This window comes from Haliaeetus albicilla, chromosome Z (genome assembly GCF_947461875.1).
Source record: "Haliaeetus albicilla chromosome Z, bHalAlb1.1, whole genome shotgun sequence".
NCBI classification, from domain to species: Eukaryota; Metazoa; Chordata; class Aves; order Accipitriformes; family Accipitridae; genus Haliaeetus; species Haliaeetus albicilla.
Window position 1 is genome coordinate 60,420,376 of NC_091516.1, and position 19,494 is coordinate 60,439,869.

General features: G+C 40.2%; 1 protein-coding gene across 3 annotated transcripts in view; it reads left to right on the forward strand.

Moving 5' to 3' along the window:
* Positions 1-19,494, forward strand: part of SVEP1 (sushi, von Willebrand factor type A, EGF and pentraxin domain containing 1) — a 128,153-nt gene that overhangs the window by 17,268 nt on the left and 91,391 nt on the right. For all 3 annotated transcript variants that reach the window (XM_069776420.1, XM_069776421.1, XM_069776422.1), the window contains exons 2-3: positions 1,898-2,153; positions 3,361-3,537. In XM_069776420.1, coding sequence (XP_069632521.1) covers positions 1,898-2,153; positions 3,361-3,537 — 433 coding nt within the window. The remainder of the gene's footprint in view (positions 1-1,897; positions 2,154-3,360; positions 3,538-19,494) is intronic.

Here is a 19,494-nt window from a genome sequence, read left to right on the forward strand (position 1 = left end):
AAAAACAACAATCCAAATGTTGTTCAGAGAAGACCAGCAGTAAATCAGAAGTGGGCCTTCTAATTTAGTGGATCAAAACATAAGATGACATTAAAATATGTTAGAATGTATTTGTTGCCTCAGACTTGCAAGAAAAACAAAAATGTATCACCAACAGAAAAGCAGTCTTCATGGTGGGAGATACAGATAGAGGGATTTTGATCTCTTAGGAGCAAGCAGTTTGCCAGCAATAAAGAAAACTGAGTGTTCTTTTAGTAACTTGTTTCTCTTTCTTCAGCTGGTTAGCTGGTTAAACTTCATAACTATTGTCTCTGACTTGACATTCAATCCTTGAATGCATGATGCCATAGGAAACTGTAATGATTGTTGGCACGCTTCAGGATTTGTTGTCCATGCAAAAAGTTACAGTTTTGAGGACTGCTTATTTTTCCAGGATCCAGTTTTCTAGTGCAGACGTGCTGGTAGTGGAGATTCAGTAGCTGACTGTAGGAGGCATGCTGAGGGTACATTTAGGGAAGCAAGTCACTCCGTGCATGGTCACTCTTTTGAAGCTTGTTTAATAGGAGAGACACCCAAATTCTTTGCTTTTTACTTATAATTTACTATGGCAATGAGTAGGAACTTTTTTCTAACTAATCGCATGTTCTCATCTGTTTCTAAAACCTGTTCAACCTCCCTTCATAGAGAGAGACTTATGAAACCTCATTGGGCACAGCTGTATTTTGCATTGCACATCAGGTATCTGAGATGCTTTTTTTAAGACTACTGTTCCTGACAGAATCTCTCCCATCTCACTACCTTTTCCTTCATACCCATGCACATGTATGTACACCCTCTGTGGCATGTTCTCTGTCTATGCATACACTGTTACATTTCTTGTGGGCTTACTGGGTAGATAGCTCTTTTCCATCTGCCTTATATGGGAAGAGAATGACACAGGCACTGTTTTGTTTTCCAGAAGTTCAGTAGATTTCCCCTTTTAGATGAGGAAATGATAGATGGAAAGTGGGAAGGAACATGCGGAAATAAATAATTCCCAAGCCTGTGGCTAGATAATGACAGTGGAAGCTTTAACTGCTCATACATGCCTTATTGAGAGCTGTTTTCAACATTTATATCTGTGGTTTTGACTGATTCTTCACCTTTTGTTGATCTGTCAGTCCCTACAATTTCTCCAATAGATCTGTGGATTTTTTTTGAGCAAAGTAATCCCTAGTAAAATACTTTTTGTTCTTAGTTACCCATGACAAATTGTAGAGGCTTTGTCCATAAATTACATACTCAAAGCCATGATAATAAGAGTAGGTGTGCCACCATTTGCGGCACATTTGTAGCACATTTTTCTGGTGGGGTTTGGTGAGTTTTCACCTCCCTGAATGGTCAAGCAAGTTTGGAACCGAAAGGCATTCATGTGCTGAATGGAAAAGCAATATGGACCAAACTGGTAGCTGATATGCATCCACGTCACTCCCATAACACTGAGACAGTTGGCAGCATCTGAACTTTGGTCCCATGGGTCTTGCACTAGATTTTTAATGTTTGTATTACCTATTCAAACTGAAGTCTGAATGAAGTTGCTCAAGCACTTCAGGATCATTGCTGTCTGACGCATGGGTGACTTTTATCAGTCAGTGTGAAATGTGTCTCATTTCAGATCATGCCATGATTTCTGGGATTGTGCAGACTGTGACCATCTGAAGTGTGACTCAGTGTTTGGCCTTGTCTGACCACAGGATCTACTTGCAGATGGTTGATCTTCATTATAATGAGTGGTCTTGCAAGGACTTGATCTAGCTGTATAATTCAAATAAAAGGAGCCACATCATGGAGGAAGTACTGTACAGGCCAGTCGCTGCTAACCCTTTGCTGAGGTGTGCAATTTCATTTTCTCTTCCAGCAAATATTACAGCATGCCCGTGGAAATGCCACAAAGGTGATATTTCTCATTACTGATGGATATTCCAATGGGGGAGACCCAAGACCCATTGCAGCATCCTTACGTGAATTTGGAGTGGAGATCTTCACCTTCGGGATATGGCAGGGAAATATCAGAGAACTGAATGACATGGCATCCCATCCAAAAGAAGATCACTGTTACCTTCTTCACAGTTTTACTGAGTTTGAAGCTCTGGCACGCAGGGCTCTTCATGAAGGTATTAATGTACTAACCTCAGAAGTCTACAGAGAGCAGAGAAGTCTGAATAGAAGGATCTCTAGTACTGTCTTGTAATTATGTCTTATGTAGTGTTGATTCCTTTTTTTTATTTTTTATTTTTCCTCTTACTTTCTAGCAGAGGTGTTCATCCTCAGGTAAAAGGATAAACTGTTTGTTTGACTAACTCATCGTCAACAAAATGTGAGCCAAATTCTCCTCCTTGCTATATACATACCTACCTCCATTCAACGCACCATTTTGTCCCCCAAGAACAGACTATGGTCTTGGGCCAGTGTAACTTTTGCTTGAATAGACGAACTTTGTAGTTAGATACATGGCTGTCCAAAAGAGGCACCTAGTACGCACCTTAAGGCTAGCCTTAATACCTGTTGATATTTTACACAGCAACTAAAGCTAGCCTGTTCAGAACTGATTTAGATCTCTGTGTATAAGAGTAAATTCGGTTTAAGTTTATGACCTTATACATTCAGTAAAACTAGAAAGAGCAAGGGGTGGAAAGAGAGTTCGGACTGTGTTTTCATCCTTTTTTAATCCACCATATTAAAAAAAAAAAGTTCTTCCTGAAAAATAGAGTAAGTTTAGACTAACAACTGAGAACACATGACTAGATCTTAGTTTGTAAGCCAGTGCTGCTTGATTGAGGCTTAGAACATGCATCAGACCAGCCATTAGCATTTATTTGCTACATTTAATTTTGAAAAGCATGCTACTTGTACATAAGTAGTGTGCTTTACTGCCATTCTGTTTGTTCCAGGTAAGGTTTAATTGGTCTGTGTGAATGTGCTGAAGGAAAGATTATTTTTTTTTTAGTATGACAGCTGGTAATACATGCCATGTCCAAATGCTCTCCTGATGCCAAAGACAGCATCCACCAAAGTCAGGAAAACCTGTCTCAGCAGCTTCTGTTGGGAGTGAGACTGCATTCTGACAGTGTTAGGCGCAGGTGAAGCTGATTGGGAAAACTTGAGGATCTTGCACCGTGGATCTCAGTGAGCCTTTTTCCAGAATAAGAACACCAATTTTTTTTACAATTGGAGTGTAGCAAGGCTCTGCTTCATGCTGCCATCACTACTGCTTAGAACTGGAACCTAGGGGTTTTAAGCAACATTTCATTAATGACATAATGTCAGGCTGTGGGGGGACTTTTGTTTGGATTTTTTGTTAATAAATTGATACTATTTCAGACCTGCCCTCTGGCAGCTATATCCAAGAAGATATATCACATTGTTCATATCTCTGTGAGGCAAATGAAAACTGCTGCGACATCATGGCAAGCTGTAAATGCGGCACTCACACTGGCCAGTTTGAGTGCATCTGTGAAAAAGGATACTATGGGAAAGGACTACAACATGAATGCACAGGTGAGTTTCATGTCTCAGTGTTTGGGTTTCTCTGTATGTCCTGAATATGTAGCTAACCTAGTTGAGAGCAAAAAGCTCTGTTTGGGATTATGACTGTGTACCTGGATCAGAATGCATCTGAGGCTGTTGGAAAACTCTCTCTGGCTGAAGACATGCAATAGCTCTAGCGGTCAAATTCACCTCATACCTTGTCTCCAGCAATAGCCCAAAGAGATACACAGGAAGAGGTAAGAATAGGGCAAATGTTCTGACACAGTAAAACTTCCCTAAAACGCAGCCCACCAACAATTTGTGACTAGACCTTACCAAATCTGAGGTAATGTCTTTTGCACTCAAGTGCTCTTAGTAAATTTTTCCTTCATGAATTTTGCTGATCACTTTATGAACTTTTATAAACTTTCCTGTTTGGAGAGGGGCTGTATGTGTGGATCTTTGCAGGATAAATCCTTGGCAAAACTTACAGTCAATTAAGTATTCTTTAATTCTCTCACGTTGATGAGGAAGAAGGCTTTAGGTCACTAAACAGAAACTTGTCATCACATTTTGCTAAGCTTATTGTTGTTAATGCTTTTTGGACAAGTCCTTTTACTAGTATGCATTCAAAGGCTGCAGCTGAAATAACGACTATTTACAGTTCTTTATGTCTTTATTGTCAGAGAAGGTATGCAGGTTTTATCCAACTCCATTGATTTTTTTAGGACGAAGGTTTCAAAACGGTCAGAGCATATCTGAACTCTGTTATATTTGTTTTGTGAGCTGGACAAAAGGAGTACTTAAATATTTCTCAGCTAGGAGAAAATACAATATTTATATTGATCTTGTTTGTCTTCTCATATTCTCCCTTATATCCTGCTTATCATAGTTCTCATGAGATGTTTCCTCATGAGATGTGAACTAAGTGCAGTCGATACATGGATCATGGTTGTATAGCTGTTTGAGAGCCATCCTGCTTTTTTAAATGTGATTTTCGTTACATGTAGAGAGTCTCTTGATATAACTTGTAAGAGTTGGTAGTTCTGTTCAGAGAATAGACACAGGCAGGTTTGTGACTAGAAGCTAAAGAACTTCAGGGGAAGGTTTAACAGAGTCTGTGATGGCTGTACGCCTGCACGAGGAGGATTATAAGGATATACTGAGGGATCCAGACTATACATAAGCACATGATGGGAGAAAGGTGTTGTGTCTCACCAGTGCAAGAAAGGACTGAGATATACCCCAGTGTTTGTGTTGGGAAGTTAATCCGTTGTATTATACTCCCTGCCAGTTATCACTTTGCAGTTCACTTTGTGCCTCTGGAGCATCTTTCCTTTGTTCTGTATTAAGAGAAGTACGTAAGTAGGAATTCATTGGGGTTTGAGTGCAGCATGAGTAGAGGAATGTAGTTAAGAGTCGATATTAGCACTGGCACATTGGATCAGAGTCCTATTTTATGTAAGTGGGTGCAGCTTCCCTGTGTGCTCGGTTAACTCTAAGCAAAGATGCACTGTTCTATTTTGCTTATTTTCAGTTGTAATTCTAATTTATTTCAGAAAAAAAAATTTTCATCTTAATTTTTTCTTTTGTAATTCAAGTCAATTTCCTATACCTCGAGTGCCTTAACCTATTGAACAAAATAAAGGCAACGTTTCTGCCTCTATCAATAACTTGTATCATTAAATATTGTTTTGAGCTATTTCTAAAGATAGTAGGCCTACCATTTTACAGCTATCCTTTCTACCTGAAAGGATCTTTTGATGGGGTGAGGATACCTTTCGAGTGCCACCAAAAATAATAAAAGTCTGACTTCTTTAAATGGGTACTTCGCAGCTGCAGAGGAAAGTTTCATTCTTGACATCAAGAGCAGGTGCTTCTTAAATAAGTTTTTAAAAAGCGTTGGTATTAGATACACTGCAAATAAGCTGATGATTGCAACCATCTGCTGTAAATGTGAAGATAATTGAAGATGCATACATATATTTTAGGGAGAATTTGACCTGAATAACTCAATCCTGTTCTTTAAAGTACGTCTGCTCTGCTCAACTACTGTATTCTTCTTTAAGACAGACAGAAACAAAAGGCAACGTGTGTTCTTTAAAGGAGAAACAGCATATTTTTAAATCTTTTATTCTGAAAAGGTTTCCAACTTTTTTTTAACATTTCCCAGCTGAGCATAGCTGTGGATTTGTAAAGCATAAGGAATCTTAAGAATGCATCTTAACTTTTCTTCCTTGTATAATGTGCAGGAGGACTTTTGGCAAGTTTACAGTGACAGGACTTACATGTTAATTGGACTGCTTTTAGCTTTTAATTGGTTAAACTTGCAGATACTCTACTAGCCTATGTTTACTTAGCACAGTAAGGCTTTTTTTAAAGAGTTTTCATTAAGATGAGAGATTATTCTTCTGAGACGTATCTGTTCTTTTTGGTATTTTAGTTATTTTCTGTGGTTATTTTCTGTATGCTTTTGTGCTTATGCATTATACTGCCTTACTGTTGTTCATGTTTTCAAATGTGAGGCATCAGAATAACTAGCTAAAATGATAACAGTTCTTTACTTTCCTAATTACCTGAAAACACTCTCTAGAAATCTTCCATAAAATAAAACACAAGCCACATGCTTTGTGCCGAAAAGCAGGAATTGGCTTCAGTGTCCCCCTCGTGTTCTTTGTAATATTGTTGATGATGTGCCACAGAAAGAAGAACAGACTGACTGTTCTCTACTTTAAAAAGCAAACCAAACAAAAGCTTCTTGGCCCACAGTAAGAGCCTCATGCAGCCAGAGACATCTGTGACAGTTGTGACAAAGGAAGGGAGAAAGAGGAAAAACAGAGGCAGTATCATAACCAGTCCCAGGTATTGTAAAGTACAGAAACACCCCCTCTTCAATAACGCTTCAGTTTTTTATCTCCTTCCTTTCGTTGATTACAAATGCTGAGTTTCAACCAAAAAAAATGCAGAGGTCAGCAAAAATAAATCTGTGATTTCCACTATCTGTGTCTCCCGTTCCATGAATAAAAAGGTGGGCTGTTCAAGTCAACTGCTTGTTCTGTGGAAAAGTAAAACAAATGTCCGGGTCTCCATTTGTATCTTCTTCTCTGTCTTAGGAAGTTAGGGAATATGTCTTTAACACAGCCTTTTCACACATGTTTTTCAGCAAGACTCTCCACAGAAAGTTCTTTTTTAAGTGGGCTCTTGGGTTGGATGACCTTTTGGATTCATGATGATGCAACTAAAGGATGATAGCCATCATGTTCATCTCAGAAGTTACCTCCTAAGCAGAGCCACCGTTATTGGGGAGGTCAGGAAACTGTTGTCTACAACCAGTAGTTTCTTTTATTTAACATATGGACCCCATTTTTTGCAGCATAAGGTATCCAAGAAGATGGCAGGGCAGAACTAGTAAATGAAATAATTGTGGTCTATGCTAGTTATTCCTTCTTTCGTCTGTTTTTGGTCCACTACTTGGGTATAATTATTGAAGTGTAGAATCTCACCATATGTGTAAGTACTCAATAGGTTGCCTAGGCTTTGTGTTAGGAGTATGCAGCATTATCAGTTATCATCTGCAACAGTTTTGTCTACAAAACAGCACATGGATCTGTAAAGAGCCTTTCCAATGAAACCTGAAATCATGTGAAAACACTTTTTTTTACAAATTTTAATTCAGAACACATTCTTAAAAGACTTTAAACTTTGAAGAAATATAGGTCCAGCAAGGCAGGGGAGATTTGCATTTTGTGGTTTCTTGGATTTTGGACCCAATTTTCATCTGAGCATTTTTTTCTGTGAGATTTTCAGGTTTGTTACTGTTGAGAATGCAAACCAAAACCTGATGTTCATGAGTTGGATAGCTTTCTAGTTAGGAAAAATAATATATATTTTGTGTTTAATACATTGCTAGCAGTTATTTTCTTAGACAGGAAGAACTTTAATTCCAGTGGTGATTCCAATGCCCTAGTCAAAGAAAGCTAAACCTCTCTTCTGCCATGCTGTGTCCTTCCTCCCTTCCGTTTGATAGGAGCTTCCACCCCCTGGAAGCTGGGTTACCCTTTCTCAATATTGCTTTTGCGGAGGTGTTTCTTTAACTACTCCGGAGGAGTTACAGGCTTAATGAAGCTTTGCCAACCATCTTGAACTTGTCATACTGTACATGGAAATTTTCACTAAGTTTACAAGATCCCTCCAAGCCCCAAGGCATCCAGAGTTAACAACATGTATCATAACATACACTATACCCTTCAGCGGGTGCCTGTCATGGATCTGGAGGAAAACCACCAGCAGCACTCTGAGATTCCACTAGTAATTGACAGACAAGGAGAGAAAAGAGAACAAGAAAGGGAGTGTGAAGAAGAGAGTGTACAAAATGTCTCCAGCCATAGTGAAATCTCAGGCTAAATTTGCCTGTTGAATCTCAAGGTTTGAATTAGTTCACAGAACTGTGGATTTTCAAGCTCTTAGAACTTAGTTTCTTGCTGTCTCACAAGGCAGTGCCACTTCATACTTTGATCTATTGAAACTGCATCTTAAAACTGAAGAGGAGTTTTGTTTGGTTCCTCTTCTCTCCTTTGTTTTTTATTTCTAAATCAGAAAAATACTTTTCAGTTCTAGCTTAGCTCTCACTAAAAGAAGGCTTCTCCTGAGACCTGCAGCCATTGACAACTGGTGAATTGAAAAAGGAGCATGTCCTTGAGGAAAATGTCAAATGGCTGCTAGTGTGTTACCTTATGCCACATAAATGTGCAGATCTTGATAACCAAAAGAAGAAAGCAAATAAAAATTTTAAACGAGTTGGAAAAACTTGGATTACAGCTAGGCAAGGAAGTACTTAATGAAGCATTAATTAATGCTTACAAAACATGAGCAGTTTGGAGACACTTGGAGTTGGACTCATCTACTGTAGAGACAGAAAAGCTTGACTGTGGAGCCTTTGCTCCGAGTACAACGCCTGTCAGTCAGTGATTCTCCCTTTCTGCTTAACAGGTGTCTAATCATGAACCCCTTTCTGTAACCCTTTTAGGGGATGAGATGCCTTTGTATACTTTACTCTTTTATTTGTGATTTGTATTTTTTAAAAATGCTTCTCCTGAGCAGAGCCTTCTTCTGTTACAGCCTCTCTTTGGTGGCTTTTTGTCTGTGATAATATGCAGAGGTTCTATTGTGAATTTACTGAGTTAAAATGACTGGCTGTCACGTAAGGAGAAGAGAAAACAAGAAAGCAGGAATGTAAACCAAGAGGAAGGATGCAAAATACCCATGACTAAGCAACATTGAATTGATGCCTAATTAATACTTGCAAAAACATTCCTCACTATCATTCTGTGTATTTTTTCTTTTTCTTATAAATCTTGTTTGATTCACTATGGGTAACAATTTGAGCATAACATCGTGATGGTTAAATACAGAAGAAATGTAAATGAGTGTGTTTTTCTAGTGAGGGTATCATAACATCATGATGGGTACGTACAGGAGAAATGTAAATCGATCTGGTTTTTCACTGAGGGTACTGGAAGACAAGTGGATGAGAAAGGTGGATATAGGAAGCAAGTGCTATAGACAAGGCAATGGAAGTTTAGTAGGTTATTATCTTTAAATAAATCTTGTTAAAACGTTCATAATTATTGTTTGCATAAAGACTGTAGAAGATGGCTTTTACAGATATTTTGTGTAGAAGATAAATACATCTGGAAGCATGCAGGCATGCTCTTCCAGATTTTTTGCATTGAAATCTGCTTTCTCAAAAATTTGTCCCCTGAAGCCCAGTATTTCCTGCTTTGCTTTTGGAAATTCAGGTAGAGATTCTCCTGCTTGTTGCTATAGGAAGCAAAGAAAAGGCCGAGTATAAAAAAGGATTTGGATGCTGCAAGATTTTTCAAAATGGAGCACACAATAGAGATAAATTCCTTTGGCTTGGTAGTTTAAAAGCATAATGGTAGTAAATCCTTCATGTCAGGTGGGGGGTTTTTTTGGTAGGAATCACTGACAGAAATGAATGTTAGCTTGCGTGATACTACAGTAGTTTTGCTTGCATTTTAAGTGGCTTCTGGCACCTAAGTAGTTTGTTTCCCACCTGTACAACCTGCTTTATGAAGACGGGGCATTTCTGGCAGTAGAAGCTTCTTTCGATGAGTTTATTCCTTGAAGCCTTATGACCTTGTACCAACAGAGTGATACCAAAAAGGTTCCTAAGGCACAGTGTGTATGAAGTGTTAACAGGTTTTCTCATTTGCTGAAGTGTTCCTTACAGTACTGTAAAACTGCTGTGATCTGCTTTCCCCATGTGAAATCTTTGAAGGGAAACAGTAGCAAAACAATTTTAATTTTTTTTTTTAACTATAGATTTTATAAATGTAACTAGGAAAAAAACCTGATGAGGCTGGGATTTTATTTTCTTTCTTTTGTGATCTAAGTATTCACAACTCAGCTGGGGAAGATCATGCAGACTTGCTTGGGGGTTTTCCTTTGTTTTGGTGGAGGATTGTTATTTTGTTTAAGATTATGTGAACCTCATCATTTCCAAAGTGGAATTTTACTCCAGATTCAGTCCATCAGAAAAACTCTTTAACAAACTCTAGAGACAGACAGTGAGCTTTCCAAATCATCATAAAAGTGTAAAAGTTTTAACATTTAACCAATGGCTTTGCTTGGTGTCGTGGTTTAAACCCAGCCGGTAACAAAGCACCACAAAGCTGCTTGCTCACTCCTGCCCCCGCCCTGGCCCTGGTGGGATGAGGAGAAAATATAAAGAAATGCTCGGGGGTCGAGGCAAGGACTGGGAGGGATCACTCACCACTTATAGTCATGGGCAAAAGACAGACTCAACTTGGGGAAAAACCAAAATCAATTTAATTTACTACCAGTCAAATCAAAACAAGGATACTGAGAAGTAAAACCAAATCTTAAAACACCTTCCCCCAACCCCTTCCCAGGCACAGCTTCACTCCCGATTTTCTCTCCCTCCTCCCCTCCGGCGGCGCAGGGGGATGGGGAATGGGGGTTGGGGCCAGTTCATCACAGGTTGTCTCTTCCGCTCCTTCCTCCTCAGGGGGAGGGCTCCTCACTCTTCCCCTGCTCCACCGTAGGGTCCCTGCCACTGGGGACAGTTCTCCACAAACTTCTCCAATGTGAGTCCCTCCCACAGACTGCAATCCTTCACAAACTTCTCCGCATGGGTCCTTTCCGCGGGGCAATCTTCAGGCACAGACTGCTTCAGCACGGGCTTTCCCATGGAGTCACAGCCATCTTTGGGGACATCCACCAGCTCCAGCGTGGGATCCTCCCCAGGCTGCAGGTGGGCATCTGCTGCCCGTGGGCTGGGGGGGGACAGCCTGCTGCCGCACCACGGGCTGCAGGGGCATCCCCTCCTCTGGCGCACCTCCTCCCCCTCCTTCCTCACTGACCTTGCTGTCTGCACAGGGGCTTCTCTCGCATTCCAATCTCCTCCCCCACTGCAGGTTTCCCTTCTTAAATCTGTTCTCCCAGAGGCGCTACCACCATCACCAATGGGCTCGGCCTTGGCCAGCGGTGGGTCTAACTTGGAGCCGGGGAAACTTCTGGCAGCTTCTCACAGGAGCCACCCCTGCAGCCCCTCCCCTGCTACCAAAAAACCCACCACACAAACCCAAAACACTTGGAAAAATGTAAAAAAGGAGCTTTTCATGGTTAATTTGGTACAAGTTTTTTTCACCTAAGCAAATGATATGTGCAGCTACTGGTGTTTTTTTAACCATATCCTTAGTTTTGATAAGCCTGTTGAAGTGAATAAGAGTATTTCCAGTAGTGTTAATGAGTTTTGGATCAAGTCCTTGGAACTGAGTGATTCATTTTTCTCTCTTCTCCAGGCCTTATGTATCAACTTATATATATCTTCTGTTGCAAAAGTAAAAATTTTAAGTAACATGATAGCTAATATGGAAAATGATGTTTCTTTGGTGTAGAATTTTTCTAACTCTGCACCATGTAGCTTGTTTCCTTTGCTTTTAAAACTGAACTGTAGCAGAGAAAGAAACCCTAAAACTAACCAAAAACCACCAACAAAAAAAGTTTTCTGGATATACCAGCACCATTTCTGAGGAAATTCTTTAAAAATGAAGTTTTAGGGTGAAGGTGAAAACCCAGATTTAATTTTGACATGTGCAGAACAGAAAAGCAGAGGTGTGTAATTTTACATCTGTGTGCAGTATTGAAAAACGTCTCATCCTTTCCAACTAGATGTCATCTGAGGCTTTAGAAAATAAGTTCCTGTGCCAAAACAGACTCTTTCTTTTGTATTAAGTACAGAGCTATTTCTGAAATAAACTTGATGGAGAGTTGGAAAGTGATGGAAAAGTTACCCTTTTTTCCATATCTTGGAAGTGACTTGTCCTGATCACCTCAGAATGTCATGAAAATACAGCCTCTGGCCAAAGTTCATATGTGCAATTAGAGGAGAAGAATCAACCATCTGCAGGGCTTGAGAGTAGCAGAAACCATGCTCTGGACAGAAATAGACATGACATAGAAATAGTCTCCAGCTTTCTGTGCTGATCAGACTTAGGGCCTCCCTGGAGCTACCAGGCTGTCCTTTGGCCACAGTGTAATCATTGCAGGTGGCTGTCACAGTGAAGAAGGCTCCAAGTGTAAATACAGCACCAGCTAGGTTTAGCCTTTAGTTAAATGACTGTAAAACCTTTACTGTTAAGCCTGGGCTTTGCCTTGAGTCTCTAGACAGGATTAAAAGCAGGCTGTCTTGCCTTCCTTGAGATTTTACATGGTTTGAAAACATCCTTTTCCAGCTGTGCAATCCCAGGTGAAGTGGGTAGTTTACAAACTTTGTGCTGAATAACTGACTGAAACATTCATCAGCCAGTTGTCACAGATTTTTTGACTGTCTTGCAGATTTGAGGATCATTTTCAGGATTGGGACTTGTATCATACCAGGCACTTAATGGAGGAATTGTCTGTCCATTGAATCCCTTAATGAAGAGTTTTTACTACAACATTCTTTGGTTACCCCTATGGATTACATGATGTCATCTTGTCTTCACTACCTTTTCAGAAACACATAGCCAGGATGTTTTCATAGACAAGTGCACACACATACTATTCCTGAACTTGTGCCAGTCTCACAAATTAAAAGCAGACATCTTAGCATTCTGTGAGCCTTTAAGTAGCTTTTGTCTTAGAGAAGAAAAAATAAGAATTCTGGAAAGAGTGCAGCAGGGATAAAATAACATGGCAGTATACAGCAAAGAGTGTTAATTATTGAAATGAGGAGAGAGGTTAGGAGACTTAGAGCTTGTTTTAATTAACTATTTTGTCCCTAGTGGCTCCCTAAGGCTCCAAAACATCACCTTTAAGTACTTAAGTCTTTCCCAGGATGTAATCTGTGCTACAATTAACTTGTAAGGTTTAGCCTTAGTGCCTGTGAAGTTGTGAATAGGTATCGGGATTCGTAGGATCAATAAAGTCTTCCAAAGTCTTGTCAAAGCTGATTCATTTAACCAGACTGGAGCATAGTGCTCTTAATGTGACAAAATTAGGCAGTCACTGCGTCTCTGCATTTGGAGTTTGATGGATTGTACGTGGTGTGTTTGTCACTTGGTCAAACAAATTTGACTCTTAGCTGTCAGAATCTGTTTTCAGTTGAACACAGAGTGTAGGAATATTTTCATTTTATTTTTAAATCCTTGGCTTGATTTACACTGTGATAGTCACTCTACCCAGGCCAGTGAATATTGAAAAGTGTGTTCTCTGTAAGAATGAGTACTATTCCCTTCAACATTTTAAACAAAATTGTCTATTTCTCTTCCAATATGAATCAAGTATTTTGTATAAAATGCAGTTTCCGTCATTTTGCAAGTGTTCAGAGATGGTCATCTGTTAATTGCCCTGGGTTTGCTGAGAGGGATAATAAAATGTAGAAGCAAAGGTGCACAAAGCTTGTCAGGTCATAACCCACAGTTAAATAAGTCATCTGTTTGGGGATTTTGACCTAAACAAAGTCTTTCAAGGGATATTTACGCAAAAGGCAATATAGATATTCCTTCCACTACCTTCTGTCCATTTGGCCACTACTATCATAACAGAGTAAAGATAGTAGTGAGAAGGGATGAGATGGCCTTTCTGTTGCCTCTCCTGTTCAGTCCTGTCCAGCTGACTTCTCTGTGTTCTCAGTGGAAAATTGTCTGGCAGGTTCCTCAGATCATTTCACAATCAATTCCAGGTGAGAAGCCCTCTCTCTCTGTCCTCTGCAGCTATGCTCCTTGCTTCCTCCTGCTGTGCACATTTCTCTGTTTCTTCAGCCGCAGCAGTCCAGAAATACTTCTGACTCTGGTACCACTCCAGCAAAGGCAGTGGGCAGCAGGTAGAGGATGCTGGAAAAAAACACCATGATGAAAAGAGGCAAAAGCCCACTCAACTTGGAGCAGAATTAGGACAAATAGGTTGCAGACATTTTATGATAAGCTTAATCTATCTACCAGGTATTCAACAGCCAGAATGGATGGGAGCAGTTTGGTCTGCTGTCTTGTAAGCAGCCCTGTTTTCTTCTGTCACTCTAAAATCTGTAGATGGCCCAACCTTCTCATCCAGAAACAGTGCTGACTGCATGGTGGAGTGTGACTGGGTCTCTTGAGAATGAAAAAACAGCAACACAGATCAGTTTCATCAAACAGGAAATTGGTTTCTCCTGGTTTTATTGGTGTTTTGATGAAAACAGAAATCGGGACTCTGCTCAGAAATGGGAACCTCTTCAGGCCAAAACCCTAGGGTTTAATTTGTTACCATGCAAAACAAAGCCAGACCAGCAACTCACACTTCCAGGGCAGATGTTTTAGTAGGGCTGACATCTGAAGGTAGTTTGAGGAGTTGAATATTTTCTCCCTAGTCTGAAATTTATTAAATATGAAGTGTTTTCCTCCACAAGAATGGGAAGAATGAATGGACCTTTGCAGGGGGTGGGGAGTTGAGAAAGATTAGTTTTACAGAAGTGTGTATAGCTTAATTAATCATGTAGTCTAATTGTAGTCATGTTGTTCAGTTGTAATTTGGACCTGACAGATTTGAAACAAAACCCAATAGGATTAAGCACTAACTTGCAGTTTTTCATTAGTGTAAAGTGTAGAGGAATGGCAAAATCTCCTTCTGTGTAGGTGTGTGCAGCTGTACTGATTTTACGCAGAACTGCACACTATTGTAACAACCTAAAATCTGGCTCCTTCTCCTGGCCATGAGGCAAATCTGCTCAGTTTTCTTCCATGAGAGCAAAAGAAACATACTGAGGATAGCTAAAAAATAAGTCGATTTTTGGCCCAGAAAGTTCAAACAAAGGGTGTTCCCTTGTAAATGCCATAGTAAATACCCATGCAAAGTTTCCATCTCCTTGTAGTTTGTTTCTCAAGCAAGAATGCCAGAAGATAAAGTACAAGAATTTTCCTACGTTATGACTGCTAATGCTCCATCGTTTTTTTTCACAGATTATTGCTATTAATTCCAGCCTGTTTGTTGGTTAGGGCTTCACAGAATAGTCCAGACTATAACATTCCTATTACTATTGTCAGGCTTCCCTTCAGCTCCAGTTTTTATGGTTTTATGATGGAAAAGTGCTTGCTACATTCTGACTGTGTTGCCCTGGGAAAACTCTTACCTGGAAATACACATAGGTGGTATTAAAAACTGGAGAGAGAGAGAGAGAGAGGAAATCTCAGTGTGCTGGTGGAGCACAGAAACACATACATCTACATGGGCTGAGAATACTCTAAGTCACATTAATTTAAGGGCCTATATTTATATTCTGAGTTTAATGTCTGTGTAAAAACACCTAGAGCTTTGGAGGAAAATGCTGGCCTCTTACTGTGTTTTCTCTTCCTGTCCCTCATTTCGCACTTTGCCCATCTGCTGCCCTCAGAGCATCCTGTGAAGCCTACATAGGCCTGGGAACAGCAGTCTGTTAAGGCTTGCTGCAGTAACTTTAGGAGACAAACCCCATGTGTCTTACTGCAGCAACAGTGTGTGTACTCACTCTGGGGAGTCCAGGCCAGTGTAGAGGTGCTCTAGTACCTTTAAATGCAGCAGCTAACTAGTTTAAATCTTCTGCATCTTTTTTACCTCTGTGGCACAGAGGTGCCATAGGTCTCAAGACAGAGGGTATCGAAGAGGGGTTTGCCTGCAGGAATATGAAGTGCTGCAAAAGTTACTCTTTCAAGTAACTCAGTTCACAGGACTAGGTTTTTCTAAGTACAAGGAGAGTGGGAGGCTGAGTAGCCTTATTCTGAGGAGTCTTGGTGTCAACACAGAACGTAAGGAATGCTTACCAAACCTCATGGTTATACACCAGAATAGCTATGTGTAGTTAAGCTGGTGTTTCTTTTGAACTTCCATTATTATCTATCTCACAGAGGCATTACTTTGTATACCTAAATATACTGTCATCCTCTAGCCCTGTTTCTGTTGTCAACTTGGCAAAGAATATCGCCTGAAATGCAAATATTCAATTTCCCTCTTTTCAGAGTATAAGCCTTTGCCTCAACATAGTAAGGATCAAAATATGCAGTCACTTGCAAATCCCTTCACTTCAATTTTATGTGATGTGAATTGTAGAGGAGTAAAACATATATAAATTTTGCTCTCTTTTATTTTTGAATGGAAATTCAAAATACAATGCCTTACAAAATACAACACCATTTTTTAAAACACGGTACTTTTGTGGGCACCCATATTCTTCCCAGTTGGCCAAAAACACTTCACAAAACTGTCTCGATGGCAGCGCAGCGGTGGTGGTTAGGTCATGGCACAGGAATACACAAAGGCAAAGACACTTCGTCTTTGTTAGTGAGTCAATTTCAGCAATGGGAGCAGCCAAGCTGTATTCATGTATGACTTTTTTAGGCGGACCAGTAGCTCACCTTGTGCTCACAGTCCAAACCCATGAGAACAGAATTAATGTGATCACAAAAAAATTGGAATAAGAAGGAGCATACTGGGCTCAGACACTGAGGCACCCTCTGCCAGTATCTCTTTAATATAACAGTAGCTGAGGGTTACCTTCATTCCTACCTTTTCCACTACTTAGCAGTGATGCTCCTTTTCGGTACTCATGCACTATAATGGCTGTCCTAGTCTAGGTGCCAGAAGAGTTTGGCCTAGAAGCAGTACTGAGCTATACTGTGGCCCCAAGAGCATGGTTTGCATGGCCCTCAGTTCTGGTTGACAAAGGATGTCTCATGCCCTGCCAACCTCGAGGATTCTGCTGTTTTCACTCTCCTGATAGCTCTTCACCATCCCCAGCAGTTCTTCAGCAGCTGCCTGCGCACTTTTGACTGTGTCACAGGCAAGAAGGCAACTTGCACCCTGAGAACATGTGGGAAGCCCCTTCCTATCTTCTTGTTCCCCCCGCCTCCCTTTTACTACCTATCCCTCAAGATGCAGGTGATGGATTACAGCTGTTTGTCTTTTGCCTCAAGGCTGAAGCACTGACAAATTTTAAAAGTAACAAGTTCAAGGTCTGTGAATGTGACGCTTCACAAAGTTGTCTGTAACATCTTAAATTTCACTCCCAGTGATGTTAGAGATTGATTTATTCTCACTACTTTTAAGGTCATTTTGGGGAGGCCTCCTACATTGAAGTAGAAAGTGCAGTGCCTCATATTCCTACGTCAGAGAGGTAGTTTATCACCTGTCATTTGCATCCCTCACTGGCTCACAATCTGCAAAAGTGCAAGAAATTAGCCAAGAACTTGGCTCCAACTCAGGAAAAACTGGGTTATTTTTAGACAGCATTAATTATCTTGTGAACCTAACTAATTGGAATCAAGTGCTGTTTAGGAATAGATTTTATAGCTAAAAATCAGTGGTTCAATAAACATAACTCTTAGGTCCATTAATCAGTGATTTAATCATTATTGCTGGTTACGTTTTTTTCTTGCTTCAGGTTGCAGTTAAGAATGTTCCCTCCTTCTTATTCTACATCTCTGCGGGTGTAGATGGCCTTGTTTATGGCAAAAGAGCTCAGAAAAAGGGCATGCAGTTAGAGAAGAAGGTAGGACCAGAAGTGTGGCAGACCTTTTTCCTCCCAAAACATAGAAAGGACGTCACTGCCCTTTAGAAAGAGAACAAGTGATTCTGTTTCTTCAAGGTGGAAAAAATACCCTTGAAGCTGAGATGAAGATGGGGAAGTGGGACACAGAGCACAGTTTCACTTTGATGTACAGAGAGGCTGAGCACCTGACAGTTCTTGAAAGAATCTCACTGCTGTTTCCCTGCTCCCCTTCTGGCGGCAACAGAAGTAGGCTGTTTCATTCTAGTTTAAACAATTGCAGGTTGCTACTTTAGCACATGCTTGGTCAATACTGAGCAAGAATGGGCCTTATGAACACATGACTCACTAGCCAGGGATTCCTGCTTTATGGCAGAACTCCTGCATTGCAAAAGGTTAGGTCTTTGCAGAGTGGCTAAGAGATGGATACTAGGTTATCGCTGTCTAGAGGGGGATGCAAAGGTGTTGTTCAGAAATGTTTTAATGGAGGTTCTCCACAGAAGGAAGCTTTGCTAGACTGAGGACGAAGGCTGTGTATTTGGTTGTGGTACTGCAACATAATCTTTTTTATCTTTAATCTTTTTTTACCGTAGCTTTTGCAGTAGTAAAGTTTACTTTGTTGGCAGGCACAGGATTTAGTACTTAAAACACATTCCTTTAGTTCAAATCTGAGGTAGTCCTTTTGCTTGCAGCTGACATTACTTTAGCACAAATCAGATCTGTCCTTAAGGAATCCCTTTATGTCTTGCAAAGAAATGAGAGAGGAGAAGGACAAGGGAAAATGGGGGAAGTGAGAAGCAGTCACTTCTCCAATGTTTCTTGAGCAAGAAGTGGTTAATAGTGAGCATAGTGATGTAGTTGTTCTCTCAGTGCTTTTGCTTTCTACAAATGCGACTCTATTTTGATCTACATATTTAGATAATTTTAAAAAAATTCAGGAGAACCTGTCAGTTTCCATAAAGGTTTTGCATGAGGAATGGAGAATGGGATTTGTGGCATTTTTCACAGTAAATCATGGGTATCAGTAGTGATTCCAGGAATTAAGCAGAAACTGTAACATTGAGATTAAAACAGTTTACTGAACTCTACACAGGGATAGCTGGGCTAGTTTCACAATATGTAAAAAAACAATTGGCAAAACCACCACTTTTTATTGTCTGATTACTGGCCTGAGCCATTGCATGTGCTCCAGCTCTCTTAAGTTAACCAAAAACTGTCTGACTCCTAGCCTGGGCTGCTAAGTAAATAAACATGGAAGTAGTGACATATGTTCTCCATCTGCACAGTCATGTGCTAAATCTTCAGTGCTCAGAAACGTTACTTAATAGGAGTATAATCACTGTTGTTGAAAAGTATATTTAATGATAAAAATAAGGGATGTGGAAAAGAGGCCAAGTTTGGCACCTAATGCAGTAGTGACAGTTTATTGAGGGTCTGGCACAAACGGCTTCACTTTCCTGTTTATAATAGCTTTTACTTGCTGCATTCCCCATCTGTGATTCAGCAACTGGAACTACTCTGATCTGCAGAGAAAGGAAGCAGAAATAGTATCCGTTTTTTTTTTCTTCATGATCCTATGCACCAACAGCTTCTGGGAGTGGGGGTGTAGGAGGCAACAGCAGAAAGGGAATGTTTCACATTAGACTAGTAAAATAATTCAGGACCATACAAGGTTCCGTTAATATTTTGCCGGAGAGCAAATTCACAATTTTTGCCTGAATGAGAAGGAGAAAATCTGAGGATGTAGAGTCTTTGACTCTTCCTGGATTCCTTGTGCAATTTGCTGCTCTCGGGAAAGCCAGTTTGCTTGTTCAGTTTGACCAGAGAGCCATTTTTTTAATTACAGTCCTAAGTCCCAAGAATCATTGAACACAAAACTGTCCAAGTTGCTGAGTAGGTGAACACAATGGAAATGGATCTTGAACCACCAGGCATGTTCTTCGCTGCAGAAACATATCAGTGCTGTG